Source organism: Equus przewalskii, chromosome 10, assembly GCF_037783145.1.
Source record: "Equus przewalskii isolate Varuska chromosome 10, EquPr2, whole genome shotgun sequence".
In the NCBI taxonomy this organism is placed as follows: domain Eukaryota; kingdom Metazoa; phylum Chordata; class Mammalia; order Perissodactyla; family Equidae; genus Equus; species Equus przewalskii.
Genome location: NC_091840.1, coordinates 54286967 through 54304868, shown reverse-complemented (window position 1 = coordinate 54304868; position 17902 = coordinate 54286967). Strand labels below are relative to the sequence as shown.

Here is a 17902-nt window from a genome sequence, read left to right as displayed (position 1 = left end):
AGAAATACCAAGAAGTTGCTAAAGGTCTGCTTTCCTTTTTTCTGTGCAATGTGGCATCTAGAAGGCATTGGTAAATTTAAATGCTGACAGCTTATACCTGGCCTCATTGGAAATGCCTCAATTTTTAACAATTTGAATTAAAAGTATAAATACTCCTTTACCGATATTGAACAACTGTTCAAATATGCTGTAGTTCTAGATGCCCTCTAACTTCACCCTGAGATCTTCACACTGACATGATGCTCCCGCCTTATCTCCAAACCCTGCCAAGCGGACCTCCCACACAAATTACAATTTGTTAGTACTCATCAGGGATGAATGGCTAGGGAAAAAACGAACATTAGTAACTATGAAGAACTTCCAAGGAGATTAAGACACATTGTTATAATGGAAAGGGATTGAGGGAACTATTAAAAGCAAATTCACTGAAGGACTAGAGCTGGGAAGGGCAGAGAGAAAAAAGCAGAGGATGGAGAGATATAGGCAGTAGACACTCTCAAGGACACTGATTTCACCCCTCTTACTGAGGTATTATGACTGCATTAGTGTCATTTTTTCCTCTACCTTTCCTAAATTTATTTTCAGGGATCAGGAGCAACAGGGAGAAGGGGTAGAAGGAAAGGGTATGATGATGACCCAGTCACTATTATGGGGAAAGGCTAGGATAGCTCTACTGTGGCAGAGGAAAGGCTGACCACACAGCAGCTAAGGGACGAGCTATAGAGGAAGAAAAATCAGAAAGGCCCACAGGTAAGTCCTCAGAAGCAGGTCACCAAGGAGCATTCTGCCTAGGTGCTAAATAAATACCTACTGATTCTGGTAGTGGTCCCTGCCATTCACTCTGATTCAGTTAACCCTTCCGTCTCCACGTCAGAGTTCTCAAAGATACCTCAGTTGCTAGAGAGGTCAGGCATACACCAAAGCACCAGGGCCTGCCTGGAAATGAGCCCAGTCTGTCTGCTGATGTGAGAATCCCTGACTCTCAGCAAAAACCCAGAGTTTTTCTTCCCACCAACTGAAGCTGTAAGAAAAGGTCAGGCTGATGACAAGCTCTATCTCTTGAACAATGTGTGTGTAAGGAGGTGGCCTTCTGGGTTACCTGATCCCACTCCTGATTAGAGAAGGGAAAAACAGGTCATCATATGCTCACTCAAAGGACTCAAAGAGAGACTGATGACAAGTCATATGTGCTCTTGATTAAAAACAGTAGTTCCACAGTGTATATGACAGAACTTAGCTCCTAGGATCTGGAGCATTCCAGGCAAAAAAGATATGAGTCATCTGCAAACATATTAGCAATCAACAACTGAGGAGTCCAGGAACTAACTTGAGAAAGGCAGACTTGAAAATAGCCACATAGTCAAATAAACACACAAAATGTCTATCAATTCTAACCAATACTCCGTTTTTGCTTTTGTTTTGAAATGGAGAAAATATATGGGAGAATGAGATGCGAGGAACAGAAGAAATGGGAAAACTAATATGGAAGGGCATGACCACTAGTCCTGGCAGATAAGGTCTCTAAAATCTCACATGACAAATTCTTGTGAGGTCTTTGTAGGGCTCAGCTGAGGGTCCAAAAGGCAGTATAACAAGGTAATAAGAGTAAGGCCGGTGACCCATATCCCTGCTGCACATGTTCATCTTTAGCTGCTTTGAATAAGCTTGGAATAAGGTACAAGTATTCAAAAACGAAAGGGGGGCGAGTTACCCAATCAGAAATCAAGGCAGAGACACAACAAAACTCAGCAAGGTGATGGATACAGTAACTATAGAGAAAATCAGTGTATGACTTTAAAAATTATTCTAGGCATCAATTAAAACAATTTGACATAAGATAAAATGATGCAAGCTATTAGTATTTTGGCCATTAGCAGGGCAAAGGCAAGTAAATTTTCAATTTACCTCCAACCAAAATCACAGTACCAGAATACTTACTCTTTAGCAAAGCCGTGTTGGATCTGCTATCACCTGCAGGTATCTAAAACTCGTATCTCAGTGATTGGGGCTCATTCCTCTACATAAGCACCCATCATCATCTAAGGTTACCAAAAGTATCTGCAATCCGTCTCTCAAGTAATTGACAAATGTCTTGCCAAAATGGTATGATAGCTAGAACAACCACTCACAGGACAAGAATGAAATCAAAAGCCCTCTGTGTCGACCTTTTGTACCAAGTGGACACTGATAAATATCAGCCATGCGGAAATCCTAGAATCGTACAAGAGCGACCATACCACAGGGGATCCTAGGTAGAACTCCCCTACACAGAAAATAAAGAGTGACATAGTGAAGGCTCAAGAATATTTCATTTAAAATCAAAGGATGAAAAGAACAAGAATTATCTTAATTGATATAGATGTAATAATGATGTTTTGAAAATGTGTCCAGTTCCTGGGCTCTACAAACACCAATACTGCTATACCATAAATGCACCCTTGTTCATCAAGCATTCCTTGCTAAAAACCCACCCTAAGGTTAGTGTCTGTGGATAAAATATGAAGGGGAGACCGCTGCCAGTCAGCGGCTGACTTTAGATCAACCTAAATCAGTGACATAGGGGATAGGAGAGCAAGGATCACACGCAGATCCCCAAGTGTCCCCTTGGATTCTTCCAAACGTTCCGATCCTTACAAACAAATACGCTACTTTCCCAGAAGAAATGTCCAGAATTCAGCTCTAATACAAAGTTGGAAAAGCCCAGAACCACTGCAGCACATGAGTGTGCTCTCACCTTCCTCTGAGCTGCAGGAAATCTCAGCCATTCTTATTTTCCCAATTTCAAAACAAAGATTCTATATCCCACAGATGCAGCAAGATTCTTATCTCTGCTGCACAGGGTCATCCTTGATTGCCAGAGTCTTCTAAATAGATCACATACAAAAATGCCCATGATCGCTCACCATGCCATCACTAAGAAGGTCAAGGCAGATGGCAACATTAGCCAAAACAAACAGTAAAAAAACCAAAGTATTTGGAATGCTGATCACAGATGCAAAACTGGTCAAAGAGTAAGATATAATAAGTGTCTGTTAAATCAATTGTTTAAAATTATGAAAACATATGATTTTACTAAGGCAGGAAGAAGAGATACTAATTCTTAACTGCAAAATCATCCAAGTCTTTAGAATCAATTTAATGAACTCTCAATCACATCTTAGTCAAATTAATTAATACAAGTACCTCCCACTCTACTCACAGAGGATACTGAGGCCCAATTAATTCCCTTTACATATCTTCTGCTATGCATTATCAGAGAACCTGGGAGACTAGTTTCAAAAATATATGCTATACCACATCATGAGAAGAGCTGCCCTGAGGACAAAGTTAATGGGACAAGTTTGATATTCTTGATAAGAGTGGCATCATCTTCTTCTACTTTACAAATTACATTATCTACATATAAAGGGTACAATGTTAACCTTCGCACTGAAATTTTTAAGGGCTAAAGATCATAAATGACAGATCATTACTTTAGTACCCATGACAATAAAGTGAGGTAAGAGTAGAAATCTGATGTATTGCCAATTTCAGAGGCACGGCCATAAGACAACCAACAATGACAGAAAATATGCAGGTGGTGTATCAAATATTGGTTCAGATGACCCTCATTTAGAGTGAGGTGACATAAGACAGGTTTTTCTCCAAATAACTACATGAACTGGGATACAGTCCTACATCGCAATTCAGTCAGGTCAACTGAGTGACAGCACAGGGTTTCAGAAACTAGGCATCCAGACGTTGAGAAACACAAATGGTTGATGAAAGTTCACCTAGAACAACCATTTCCAAATAGTCCCACTTGGACCCCAAAGCTTTCCTCAGAGCTCATGCCCCAAGGGATTCCAACAGGGGTAGACAGGGTTCCTTCCCATCTCCTATCCCTTATATGAACCAGAATAGTACTAATTTTGTCTACGTTATTTATTGAGGACTACATATAATTCTGTTAACAGAAAAAATCCAAGTCTGAAAACAACTACGAGTAACAGCAAAAGAAAAACATGTGTACTAGCAGCTTCAACCCCAACTACGCAAGGGACCTGAGTTCAAAACCAAGGCTGACTGGAGGGCAGCCCTGCCAAATCCTTGGGATCGGCTCACTCCTGGAAGCGCTCCACTTATACTTTTCATCTGCAACACCACAACACTTAAGCAACATTAGGAAGCATATAATGATATGGCTGAATCAATCGTAGATTTCTTAATTAAGCCACATGATCTAGGCAATCAAATAAGAGCATAAAACACTGGAATCCAGTCCCAATTCAAAACAAGATATCCATGACTTCTGCATCCCACAAGCGATCTGCATAATCAAATATTAGCACTGTGGCCTTTGGAAACAGCACAATTGCCTAACAAAGCACTCTATACCATCAAAGGAGCTTTTGCAATTTAAGGCCACTCACGTCAATTATCATGCTAGTGCTTTCAGAACAATGTGCAACACCAGTGTTTAAAGACTAAAATGAACCTTCTCCAATTATGTTCTCAGTCCCCACCAAAATTATTCAGTAATGGAACTTATGACAGAAATGGTAAGGTCCCTGCATGACCAGGAAAACCAGTCCAGTCATATTTTGCCAACCCCTGACTTTCCACACTTGTGGTACCATCTGCACCAAGGAGGCCTACCTACAAGCAGATGAAAGTCTCATCCTGTTCAGGGAAGGGTTGAGCTGTGGGCTGCTGATACCGTCAGATGGAGAGCTCTGGTCCTTCCCACCAGGCATCAGGGTCAACCTAGGTCTCAATCCCAGGTCAAGGCCACTGAAGTCAAGATCCAAATACCAAGGAGGCAACAATGCAGGTTACCAGCCCAGGATCAGAAAGACTTAAGTCAATGCAACAGGAGAGTTGGAAGAGTAGAGAAAACACTCTGAGGGTTGAAGGAATAGGACAAGTTAGGCAGATCACTAAGAAAGGGAAAACGCCCTAACATCACTAACTCAGCCTGGCCTAAGCACCTAACCTCAAACAGCCAATCTGTTTTTCTGATTACCCAGATAACTCCTCAAGTAGAAGACAGAAAGCTCATCAGAGTGATCAATAGAGACAACCGTAACATGACACCTTTCTATCCCCACCTACCTGCCCAATATTAGTTCCATTCTCCAACAAGATAACAGCTTTACTCCAGCATTAACCCTCCAAATAACAATTCCACTGCCTTCCTAAATCTTCAGCAACAGCAATTTTGTTTCCTTATATTCCCTCGCATTTCCATTCTTTTCTACTCTCCCGTTTTTTCTCTCATAGCCTACAAACAGGAACAGGGCACGCATACCTTCAAGAAATGAATACGGACATGAGTCTGTTAGAAAACGACAGGGAAGCTGGCAGTCTAGGTATGCAGGATTTATGCTGCGGGCAGGGTCAGGTGGAGAACACTCTGCCAGGTCTGGAAGGCTCACAAACAATCATTCCTCCCTCTGTTAGTAATCTGTGCTTGCTTTGGCGCTCAACCCCAGCCCATGGGCCTGAACTGTGGCAATACAGCCACTCTTTCTAACCCTTTACTCCTGTGTCCCTGGATTTGCCTTGACACCTTGATTCTAATCATCTGTGAACCGAACTCTGCTGGGTGTTTCTCCCATATCTGAATTTCTCTAACCCTAGCTCGGAAACCTAGTCCTGACTGCTTCTTCAAACATTTGGTCTGAATCCTGGGCTTTCCCCCAGTATAATTAACCCTGCCAGGGAGCTAACAAGACACTGACTTGACTTTACTCTTAGAGGACAGTGATTGTGGGTGTCTAATTTTTTCACTCACTGGTTATCCCACCATCATGCAAAATAGGACATTAAATAAGTGTTATTTGCAGAGGACGCCGATCAAAGCCTGAAGTACCCAGCCAGAGCCAACAGTTGTCCTTCTGAGCTTCAGAAGACCCTGTGGCAACAATGGCTTTGCCCTTGGCAGCCCTACGACTCATCCATTCAGGCAGTTAGACAAACTAATAGTATTACTCTCACTCACAGAAGAGCAAGATCTGTTTCCCCAGGCACGTGCAATTAAAACTAAAGAGTTAAAATTTTCCACATCTTTCGTCCTAACACAGAACTTACTGGCAGCTTGGGGAACTGTCTTCAGCCAAAGGTGAAGAAACTGTTCTAAGTATAACTCTTACATATGCTGTATGTTATCTTGCTGAATCTGATTTATTATATTACCACTGATTTTTCGATTAAGTCTTGGAGATAATTATTTCTGGTAACTAAGAAGTCATCTTTTCAAATATTTCTTATATGTGGCAAAATAATTTGGGGAAGGGCTCCCTCAAAGCTAAAAGTGAGGAATAATTTTAAAAAATGAGGCTAATTCCACAGTTCATTTTTGTACAATATTGCAAATAAATCTTAAGGATAATTTCTAGGATAAGCTCAATATCTAATAAAATAATTCTTTTATATTCCCAAAGTACACATTAAAATATTAGTATAGAGCTACTTCAAACGTGTTCCTCATTTCACCAACAGCAAAGAAAAACTCACAGGAGTGTGAACCACTGTCTCAAAGTTCCTTTAAATTTCTACAGTCCTTACCAGAGCTAAACACAGTTGCTCAAGTAATTGAGTTGTCTACATGTAAAACGTCAACTTAATTCCTTAATCATACATTACCTCTGTGTATGCACTTGTCAATCTAGTCTGTGTCTAAGCAATGAGGGAACGAACTCCCTCAGGTATGATGAAAGGCTACTTTTCAAAGAGACCAACAATAAACACATTTTAAGATTTTTTTTTTCTTTCTTCTTTTTTTTTTTTTTGGTGAGGAAGATTGACCCTGAGGTAACATCTGTTGTCAATCTTCCTCTTATTGCTTATGGAAGATTGTCACTGAGCTAACATTTGTGCCAATCCTCCTCTATTCTGTATGTGGGATGCCACCACAGCATGGCTTGCTGAGCAGTGTACACATGTACATCTGAGCCTGGGATCTGAACCCAGGAATCCCGGGCGTTGCTCGGCCCATGAACTTAACCACTGGGTCAGCCCAATACATTTTAAAACTTGCAGTAGATGGCATATATTAATCATCGAATTGGCATCAAATTTTAATGTACCTTAATGCAAAAACACTCTTCCACTATTGTATAGTCATGGAATCCAACGGTACATCCCACCAACATGTTGATTGATATGTCATATTACTACTCTCCCCATGCTAAACTATCATGCTTGATCAAGAATTCCAGGTGACAGGGCCTGCCCAGTGGCGCAGCAGTTAAGTGCACACGTTCCACTTCAGCAGCCCAGGGTTCGCCAGTTTGGATCCCAGGTGCAGACATGGCACTGCTTGGCAAGCCATGCTGTAGTGGCATCCCACATATAAAGTAGAGGAAGATACGCACAGATGTTAGCTCAGGGCCAGTCTTCCTCAGCAAAAAGAGGAGGATTGGCAGCAGTTAGCTCTTCCTCCAAAAAAAAAGAATTCCAGGTGATAAACAAAGGCAAACAGTAGCATCTGGTGGGCATAGATGTGACAGATGCCAATAAGGAGGTCCTATGACCACCTTAGAAGTATTTCTTAGATTGGGATTTTTAATAGCACTCCGACAGGAGCTCTCAAAATAAGGTCAGATTACAAATGGAGGACAACAATTTCCTATTTTCACTCTTAAATTTCTTCAAAACTTGAATCATCATTACACAGTTCCAAATATTATTAAATTAAGAAAAACTTTTTTTATGTCAAAATGAAGTACTTTCTTTATTTACCTTTAAGACCTATTAACCATAGCTAAAGTCTATCCAGATTACTAAAACAGATTATGATGTTGATCAACATAATAAGTAAGGCACACATAGCACAGAATAAAAAAGCACAACATAGTTATTTAAAAGTACTTTCTCTAGTATCTGGGAGAACAGTCTAGAACTTTAGTTATATAGGATAGCTTTCCCTTAAGACCTAGCCAAGAAAAGCAGACGTCCTGTACAGATAGTACATACAGGCAATGCAACATGCATCCAAAAGAGTCTAAATAAAAGGACTTTCTTTCCACTTACACTGCAGCAGCACAAAATAAAACTAGAAAAATCATTTCATATTCCAAGAAACACAACATTTTACTTCAACAGATAATTCAGAGCAGAAGTCATAGGCTATATATCCTTAGAGGTCTGTGGGTTATAAGCAAAATTTTTTATATGTCTATCTTCCTAAGAAAAAAAAGTCTATGCTTCTCATCACAACGTAAAAGAAATATGACCAAAAACAACGTTAAGAACCCATAGAGAGAATCATAAAATCTTCCCCCTTTTCTCATTAGTTTTACATGACACAGCAAAGAGAAATGATCAACAAAAATAGGAGGCTAAAACAGAGTAACATTTTGCTCACGATAAACTTCAACACAAGTAGCATTTTATATTAATATGACACAAATCCACTCCAAAAAGTAAAGTAAGGAACTGAGGCTCCTCCTCTCATCAAGCCAATTTAATAAACTTTCAAAATAGGGGACTAACAGGAAGATGATTAGCTTAGACTGTCTGCAAACTCGTTCTCAATTCTTTCAAACTGGGACATATACTGTTCCCACGTGAATTTTACGTTTGATGAATGTATAGCCATATCTTGTTTTTCCTTTTTCTTTTTAAATTGCTCCCTCCTTGCCCCAATTGTTGATTTTCCTGAAATACCTTACACAGAGCAAATATCCATTAAACATCTGAACAAACAAATGAATGGATTACAATTACACAGGCCAACTAAGAGCTGATGAAAATCATCAGTCCATTACAGGCACCAACATACGCCTGCCCAGGACAGTCTACGGGCCAATCTCCAGTTCTGGCCATTCTTGATTTTTCTTTTTTAAATGAACATAATAAGTGGCATGACACTCACAATACGGACAGAATGTGACAGCATTATCACAAAGTATGCATTTCAATATAACTTTCAAACCAGGGAACAGGGCAGTACTGAGTGCAGATGAAATAAACAAACAGAAGCCGAGCCGGTCAGGACCGAGTAAGGTTGAGGTTAGTGGCAACAGCATGTGCGTGGTTTCCAGGAAACCTTCAGTAAGACTGCTGTTAGCCCTAGCCCCGCACCTTGCCCAACCCAGTGCGCTGCCTCTTCTTCCAGCTCCCCGCCTGGCTCAGTGCAGCACTGCCCTGCTCCCAGGGGGCAGCCGCCCAGCCTGAACTCACCTTGGCAGTGGAAGGGCCTGAAGTTTAAAACATGTTAACGTATCATGCCAAAAGTGCAGTGAACATGCACACTTCATACACTCATGTTTTCAGAGACAGAAAATGTGCCACCAATAAGACGACCTCTATACAAAACACACTCAAAGAATTCAAAGAAACAATTTTATAAACACCCAAATTTACAAAAAAAGTAAGAAGAGAACAACAGTAGTATTACTGCAGCAAGAAATTGCACCTAATGGATTAAAGTACCAAAAATAATTATGGGCATCACCTACTTTAACTGCCATTATTTGCCCACTTGGTTTGTGGACCATTTTGTTGACGGAACCATAAGCTCCTCGTCCAATTTCTCCAAGGTCTTTCAAGTCCTCTGCAGTGAAATCCCAGTGTTGTTCAGGGGAGATCTTCAGTTTTCCTGACGATTCAATGCTGTGTGTTCTCAGTCTCTCTCTGTTAAAATATTGGGAAGCAATTTTTCCACATTTTAAATAGGTATTGACTTTTTCCTTTTGGCTAGCACTGATTAATGCATGGGAAAATTTGTTTTCTCATTTATTGAAGAAACTAATTCTAAAATTTCCATTTTTGAAATTCCATTTCTAAATATAAAATCTTTTTCAAACTTTGCAAAACTGCATTATCAAATGCAGAATCCCAGGAGCTATAAACCTCATTTCCAAAAAGTTCTTAGCCTACCTTAACGACATTAATTATTCTAGGTTCTCAATCCTTGGTATAGCTGTTTACAAACTTTGCTGCACATAAGAATCTACTGGAGGGGGCCGGCCCGGTGGCGCAGCGGTTAAGTTTGCATGTTCCGCTTCTCGGCGGCCCGGGGTTCACCGGTTTGGATCCCAGGTGCGGACATGGCACCGCTTGGCAAGCCATGCTGTGGTAGGCATCCCATGTATAAAGTAGAGAAAGATGGGCATGGATGTTGGCTCAGGGCCAGTCTTCCTCAGCAAAAAGAGGAGGATTGGCAGTAGTTAGCTCAGGGCTAACCTTCCTCAAAAAAAACCCAGAATCTACTGGAGAGATTTTAAAACTCCCAATGCCCAGGTAGCATCCCATCACACTTAAATTAGAATATCTGGGGACAGGAGTCAGAAAACAGTATTTCTAAAGATCCCCGGGTGATGCTACGAAAGTTAGAGAACTACTGCCTCAGTACACTGCCCTATTCATGTCAGTGCCATGCTAAGGTGGGGGAATAGCTAAATGAACAGCCAGCTGTCTCTAAGAGGAAAACTGTCACGTGCTATTCAAAATTGAACCTTTCAGCCCTTGTCCAATAGATGGAGCAATGGAGTGAAAAACAGATGATTCATGGACTAAAGAGCTCACTCGTTACAGCTTTCCATTATATATAAAAAATCACCTCCAAAGTTCCAACCTGGAAATCAGAGTATTAACTTCTAACCCTGCTTGTAAAAAAGTAAAAACAATGAAATGTGTAAAATCGATCTCATTTATCTCATTCTCTCTCTCTCACACACACACACCATTATGTAGGAATGAAATGTATCAAACCAAAGAGAGCAACACACATGAAAAAGATTCCACTGAATATCATCTACATTTTTTCAATTTCATATTAAATGATCAGAATCTCTTTTAAAGTCTAGTCTGGTGATATAAGCAAGAAAAGTTTTTGTGCTTGGTTATTTATTTTTCTTCTTCCAAAATTTAGGAATGATTTCTCAGATTAATAAAACTGTTCTTTGTATCTACTTTTAAGGTTCTCAAAATATTTATAATTTTAAAATAGCTCCCCCAGAATAACCATATTTACTAGTATTAATAATAACCAAATTCAAGGTTATAATTCAAAAATTAATACGCTTTGTCTAAATAACAACTTAGTGAGCCAGCATTCCAAATGCCAGGTTCTCAAATCATAATATTAATGTCACAATATCAGCTTTAATTCATACAAGTTCTTTTCAGTTTACAAAATGCTTTTACCAATATTATTTATACTCTAGCATCTAGAGTCACAAGAAACTCAGAAATCAGTGGCATAAGTGACCATTCAGGTATGCAGGTGAAGTGTGAACTGACTCTTCAAGATGGAAATCAGACCTAGGCAAGCAGATCAAGCCCAGTGACTAATTTTCTCAGTGGTTTTTTTTCATGAAGTAGATAGATTAAGCCAGGAAATATTCTAACATGAAGAAGTCCCATGTATAATGATCACTTTTCTACGACCATTGGCAAAGTAAACACCATCTCTATGGCTCAATTTAATCACTAGCGAAATATACAGCACCAGCCTACCATTGAGGGTTGCTGGAAAAAACAGTTAATTAAAATTATGTGTAAATTAGAAGCAACATTTTGAAAGTATTCACTAATTTAAAGGCTGTGGCAGACAGGCTCTAAGGCAGACCCCATGCTCTGCACCTTCCTGGTATTCACATCTTTGTGTAAGCTCCTCTCTGAGCATTGATGGGACCTGAGCCCTGGAGAACACAGCAAAGGATCTCTCTCTCACGATCACACTGTGCTATAATGACATCTGTTGCCAGCTTTCCTGAGAAATGAAATGAAGGATATTTCATTACTACAAAAAACTACAGAATAACAACAGTTAAAATACTACCTATTACTTTAAAGATGATGTACATTCTAGAATTATAGAGTATCTTGCTAATAGTTCAGCCTGCTATGTGGCCCCAGGATAAGGTCCTTTTTTTCTTTCTGGAAGTGAACAGACTGACAGACAGCTAAGAGATTATCTTCTCAGGCTAATGAAAATGTTCAAACATTGAATAAGGTGATAGATGCACAACTCTGAACATACTAAAAGCAAGTGAATTGTAGTTTAAATGAGTGAATTGTATGGTATGTGAATTATATCTCAATAAAGCTGCTAAAAGAAAAAGATGAAGAGGAGAATGTGATTACAACCCAGAGCTCCATTTTCTCGTTTAGACAGGAAAAGAATTATGAAAACCACAGAAAAACATGCTACAGTTAAGCCATCACCAAGAGTCTTCATGCACACTGGGCTGGCAATCTTTCCAGTGAAACTGAATCAATTTCACAGCTATTGTTTTAAGAGTTAGTCCAAGTGACAGCTTCCGAAGGAGGACTGCACAGACACAGCACTGCAGTGAGCAGACCTGGAAGCCTCACCTGAACCTTTATCATTAAACTCTAGCAGTCAATCACTGAGGCAAGTGTACCGAGTGGCCAAAACCTTAGTTGCAGTTTTTTATCTTGAGGCAAATATGTCGAACAAGACTTAAGTGTTACTTCTACTAGACAGTATCAGAAATTCTCAGCCATTTCATTACTTAATTTCTTACCTGAAAATCAGTTCAACTTGACACCACAAACCAGTAAGTCATCCCCAATGCCTTTGCCCTATCAGTAAATAGTTCAGCCTATGAACTTATGTTTACTCTTACATTCCGACTAAAGTGTATGATAAGTGTTCTACATGGGTAATTCTTAATCAAGACATCCCACTACTCTTTGTTGGGTCCATTTAAGAAACAAGCAAAGGACTGAGGTTCCAAATCTCAAACAGGAAAACAATCCCAGCCCCAGATCCAACCTTCTGCATAGAAAAGTCCAGCAGAAAAAGTCCATAGAAAAAATCAGTTAACATTCTCCTCTGGATTTAGAGGCCTTTAATACGAAACTAAGTTTTAGTAGTCTTTACTGCAATAGGACTTGTAATTAGGCAAATCTGAATTAAACAATGCATCTCTTGAATACAGTATTTCAAACATTATGCATTTTTGGATAGATATTAACAACACCAGGGAAGCTATTTAGATATAGACTGATGTTACCATTAAAATACTTTCTCCTAAAAATGGGCAGGGGACATGAACAGACATTTCTCCAAAGAAGATATAAGGATGGCCAATAGGCACATGAAAAGATGCTCATCATCACTAATCATCAGGGAAATGCAAATCAAAACTACACTAAGATATCACCTTACAGAAGTCAGAATGGCAAAAATATCCAAAACAAAAAGTGACAAATATTGGAGAGGTTGTGGAGAAAAAGGAACCCTCGTACACTGTTGGTGGGAATGCAAACTGGTACAGCCTCTATGGAAAACAGTATGGAGATTTCTCAAAAAGTTAAAAATAGAAATACCTTATGACCCAGCCATCCCACTACTGGGTATCTATCCTAAGAACCTGAAATCAGCAATTCCAAAAGTCCCATGCACCCCTATGTTCATCACAGCATTATTTACAATAGCCAAGACATGGAACCAACCTAAGTGCCCAGCAACTGATGATTGGATAAAGAAGATATATATACAATGGAATACTACTCAGCCATAAAAAAGGACAAAATTGTCCCATTCGCAACAACATGGACAGACCTTGAGGGTATTATGTTAACTGAAATAAGCCAGACAGAGAAAGACGAACTCTGTATGACTCCACTCATAGGTGGAAGTTAACATACAGACAAAGAGAACTGATCAGTGGTTACCAGGGGAAAGAGGAGGGTGGGGGGAGGGCACAAAGGGTGAACTGGTGTACCTACAACATGACTAACAATAATGTACAACTGAAATTTCACAAGGTTGTAAACTATCATAATCTTAATAAAAAAAAAATACTTTCTCCTATATAAAGGTAAGTAGAAATTTAATGGCAATAATAAACTTTGGTGAAATCTACAGACACCAATACAAAGGATTAAAATTTGGGGAAAAAAAATCCCTTATTGATTGATTTCAATCAAATTTGAAATATCAATCCATGGACATACTGAATCTTACCACCAGATTTGCTAATGAATATAAACAGACTGGGTGTGTATCCCATGTGGTTTATATCTTCATGTTCCTTTTGAAAAGACTACATTCCCTGGCTTTTTAAAGGGACGCCATATGGATAACTAGAAAATATGCAGGATTTTAGGGCTTACCTCTCCCAATTGTTTAAGCGAACACTTATTCCCCCCATGCCTCATCTTTTCATGCAGAAGGATCTGTCTCTCAGCTCAGCCCTTACTGGATGATCAGTGAATATGGAAGATGAAAATGAACACACTCCGTTCAATTCTTCTCTTGAAGCCAGCCTGCCTATAGAGAGGGTACATACACTCTGGCTACCCCTCAGTCATGCCTTATAAGAGGCTGCCACTCATGGGGCAGATAAGTCTAATTATCCGAGGGCAGGAGGAGTTAGCAAACTATTCTGGCCTCAACTGTAGAGCTACATTTCCAATTTTATCAAGAATAAGATGCATCTTATAATCTCCATCTGTCTGGCATCTCTCTCAATTGGTTCCAAACAAAAATGGAAAGGAGCCTGTTGCATTTTTTACTAGATTTTCATATAACCAAGACCCATAAATGTTCAAAAAATTTAACAAAGTATTGGATAGTAATAAAACTAAATGCAACCATGCAATTCCTAGGGGTCAGAGACTAAAACAATTTCAATGTGACCTAAGATCTTCCAGGCTCCAAGAACTGTGTAACGGACCCTATAACCTAAAATCAATTCCCTTTAGTTCCATTGTAGAAGTGCACAAAGTGCGTAAGATAAATATTGTTGATGAAACTGAGTTATACCTGTAGCTTCAAAGTGTTAGTTTATTCCACTTCTGGAAAAAGTTCACCAAGAATCTCAAGGGCAACAAGGGATCGTGTGCAGTCTGCTCATTGTAATTTCTGTCCTAAGATACAATTTCTGTCCTGAACTACATAGGAGGCCTAGGAAAAAGCAGAATACGAACAGTATAAAACACACTCATTGAGAAGATATGGGAAAAGTAAAAACCAGCAGCAATGCAAAGTTGCCCTTATTTGTTGATATTTACCTACAGTTATACTCTTAAAGGGAAAAAAGGTTCCCCGACTTCTCTTTGGGATATCACTTTATTGAGAATAGGGACTGTATTTTATCCTAAATAATTCCTACATATCCCTCATCTTTCCTTTCATAATTTTCTATGCATAATTTTATACAGATTATCCTTGGCTGCCTTCATTGAACATTCCATAGGGTTCCAACTCCCAGCCTCTGATTATCAACCTGGGAAACTCAGCCAAGAGCCCTTGTGTCATTTACCACCAGCTGCTACCAACATCCATTTCTCCTATTATTCTTAATAGGAACTTCTTTTATTCAGGGCAGCAATACACTCAGCTAAACGGCTACACTTTCCAAATGCTACGGATTGAATTGTGTCCCACCCAAAATTCATGTCAAAGCCCTAACCCTCAATGTGACTATATTGGAGATAGAGCCTATAAGGAGGTAATTAAGGTTTAATTGATTAAGATGGAGCCCTAATAGCCTGATAGAATTAGTGTAGTTATAAGAAGAGACATCAGAGAGCTGCTCACACAGGAGTCTCTCTCCTTGACCCTCACACGTGCACAAAGAAGATGTCATGTGAGCACAATTAGAGATAGGCGCCAACTACCAAGAGAAGAAACCTCAGAATGAAACGAACTTTGTCAGTACCTTGATCGACCTAGTCTCCAAACCTGTGAGAAATAACTTTCCGCTGTTTAAAACACAGTTTGTGGTATTTTGTTATGGTGGCCTCAGCAGACTAAGATATCAAACTTCTTTCAGTTAGAGGCAGCAATATGAATGTAGTACTTAAAAGAAACTGACTCAGCTGGAAGGAAGGTCTTTTTTTTTTCCTTTTCTCCCTTTCTCCTTGTTGCCTGGAATGTTGGTGATGACTGGAGTTCCAGCCACCCTCAAAGGCCCTTGAGAACAGAAACCGTTATTGAGAATGAGGAAGCAGAAAATTAAAGCACTCTAGACTCTGATGCCTATGAAGCCACTACCCCAACCATAGGCTGCCCATCTCCAGACTGTAACTATGGAAAAGAGAAATAAACTATCTCGTTTAACCCATTATTTGTTCTTGTCATTGTTGTTTATATGCAAACAAACTTAGTTTTAGTTAACACAGTCCCTAACAACACTTTATTTCCCAGTGATTCTCATAGGAGGAGGTACCACCCCACCCCCCGAGCATCTGGAAATGATGGGAAGGGAGGAGATGGGCAGCTGTTTGGTCATCACAATGACTGGCAAGTGTTATGAGTATTTAGTGGCTAAGGGCCAATGATGCTAAATGTCTTCAAATCCACAGACCAGTTCCAGACAATAGGCCAAAAGCACTTCCTTGAATAAAATCCTTAACTCTGCTGTGTCTGATTTCTTAGAGCCCATCGAAATCTCATACCTAATAATTCTTGGTTCCCAGAGACTAGTAGTTCCATACACTAGGGAACACACACACACACACACACACACGTGCGCACACAGGAAAAACAACTGACACAGATGCTAAAGGTATCCCCAAAAGGTGAAATATGTGTTCATAAATGTAACTTTTACAAAATATGCAAGATTATAGGTATAACACTTAACATACAGTTTGAATCCATACAACACAGGCCTTATTAAAATACAATTCAATGTACAGAAATTATTCTTTTGAAATTAGAGAACTATCTTGTTACAAGAAAATCTGAAAACGCTAATTTTTGAGCCTACATATTTGCTCTGAAGTCCATTCTGAGTATTTTCTTTGATAACTGATCTTCTGGACTGAAATGACCAATTTTTCCATTTACTATTCAATACCGAATCATTGCTGTTGTATTTTAATTGTCATCCTTTCACTGACCCAGACTAATCTATAAATTTCTGAAATTAAAGAACTATGACATAATGTTCCAGAACATTAATCAGACTGAGCACTGAGAAAGGCTTTATTTCTACCTACTGTGTCTAATAAAGCTGCCCAGGCTTTGCATATAGGTGACTGGACTGGTTTTTTGGGGTTTTTTTTTTGAGGAAGATTAGCCCTGAGCTAACTACTGCCAATCCTCCTCTTTTCGCAGAGGAAGACTGGCGCTGAGCTAATATCCGTGCCCATCTTCCTCTACTTTTTACATAGGGCACCTACCACAGCAAGGCTTTTGCCAAGCGGTGCCATGTGCACACCCAGGATCCAAACTGGCAAACCCCAGGCCGCCGAGAAGCAGAACATGTGCACTTAACTGCTGCGCCACTGGGCCAGCCCCTGGACTTGTTTTTTAAAGAAATACAGTGGCCTAGCCAAGGTTCCCTAGGAGAGCTCTAGCCCAGCCCTGCACCCCACCGTACCCTCTACTAAAAATAGTGTTTGGCGTGCAAGTACAGTAGGGGTACCTGAACCTCTTTTTCCAACCAGACTACCCAGTCCTAAATACCCCCTAAAGCTACACAGACAGAAGTTAAGTAAAAAAAAGAAAAATCAGTCATAATCCAGAGAAAACCATTATTAATAGTTTAGTATATATCCTTTATATTTTTGTGTACTACGTGCATAGGTTACAAAACGACCTATCACACCTACACCTTTACGGTCTTCACTGAATACAATTTTGACATACGCGTCACTCCATGGTCCCCATGGTTACAGTAACGCTGCAGAGCGAGTCCCACTGACTGAGAAGCACCAGCAGCGAAGCGCCCACTGTGCCCAGTCAGCAGCACCCTTTTCTCTCACGCCAACCTGGAAGGTGATTAGGGTTAGATTACTCTTGTAAGCTGCATTTTTATTTATTACTCTTATAAGCGTTGGGCATTCTTAGCTATTTGGTGAACAAGAGTTTCACCTTTAGGTAGCTGCCTGAGGTAACACCACTGAGCCCTCCTTGCGCAGGCATTGGTTTTGTTGTTGCTGCTTCTGCTAAAAAGTTCTTTATCTATCAAAACATCTAACACCC

General features: G+C 39.8%; 1 protein-coding gene across 3 annotated transcripts in view; it reads right to left on the bottom strand.

The window, feature by feature from the left end:
* The window catches only part of MAP2K4 (mitogen-activated protein kinase kinase 4), a 132859-nt gene that overhangs the window by 63249 nt on the left and 51708 nt on the right, over window positions 1-17902 (bottom strand). For all 3 annotated transcript variants that reach the window (XM_070561114.1, XM_070561113.1, XM_070561115.1), the window contains one exon: window positions 9447-9621. In XM_070561114.1, the coding sequence (XP_070417215.1) occupies window positions 9447-9621 (175 nt within the window). The remainder of the gene's footprint in view (window positions 1-9446; window positions 9622-17902) is intronic.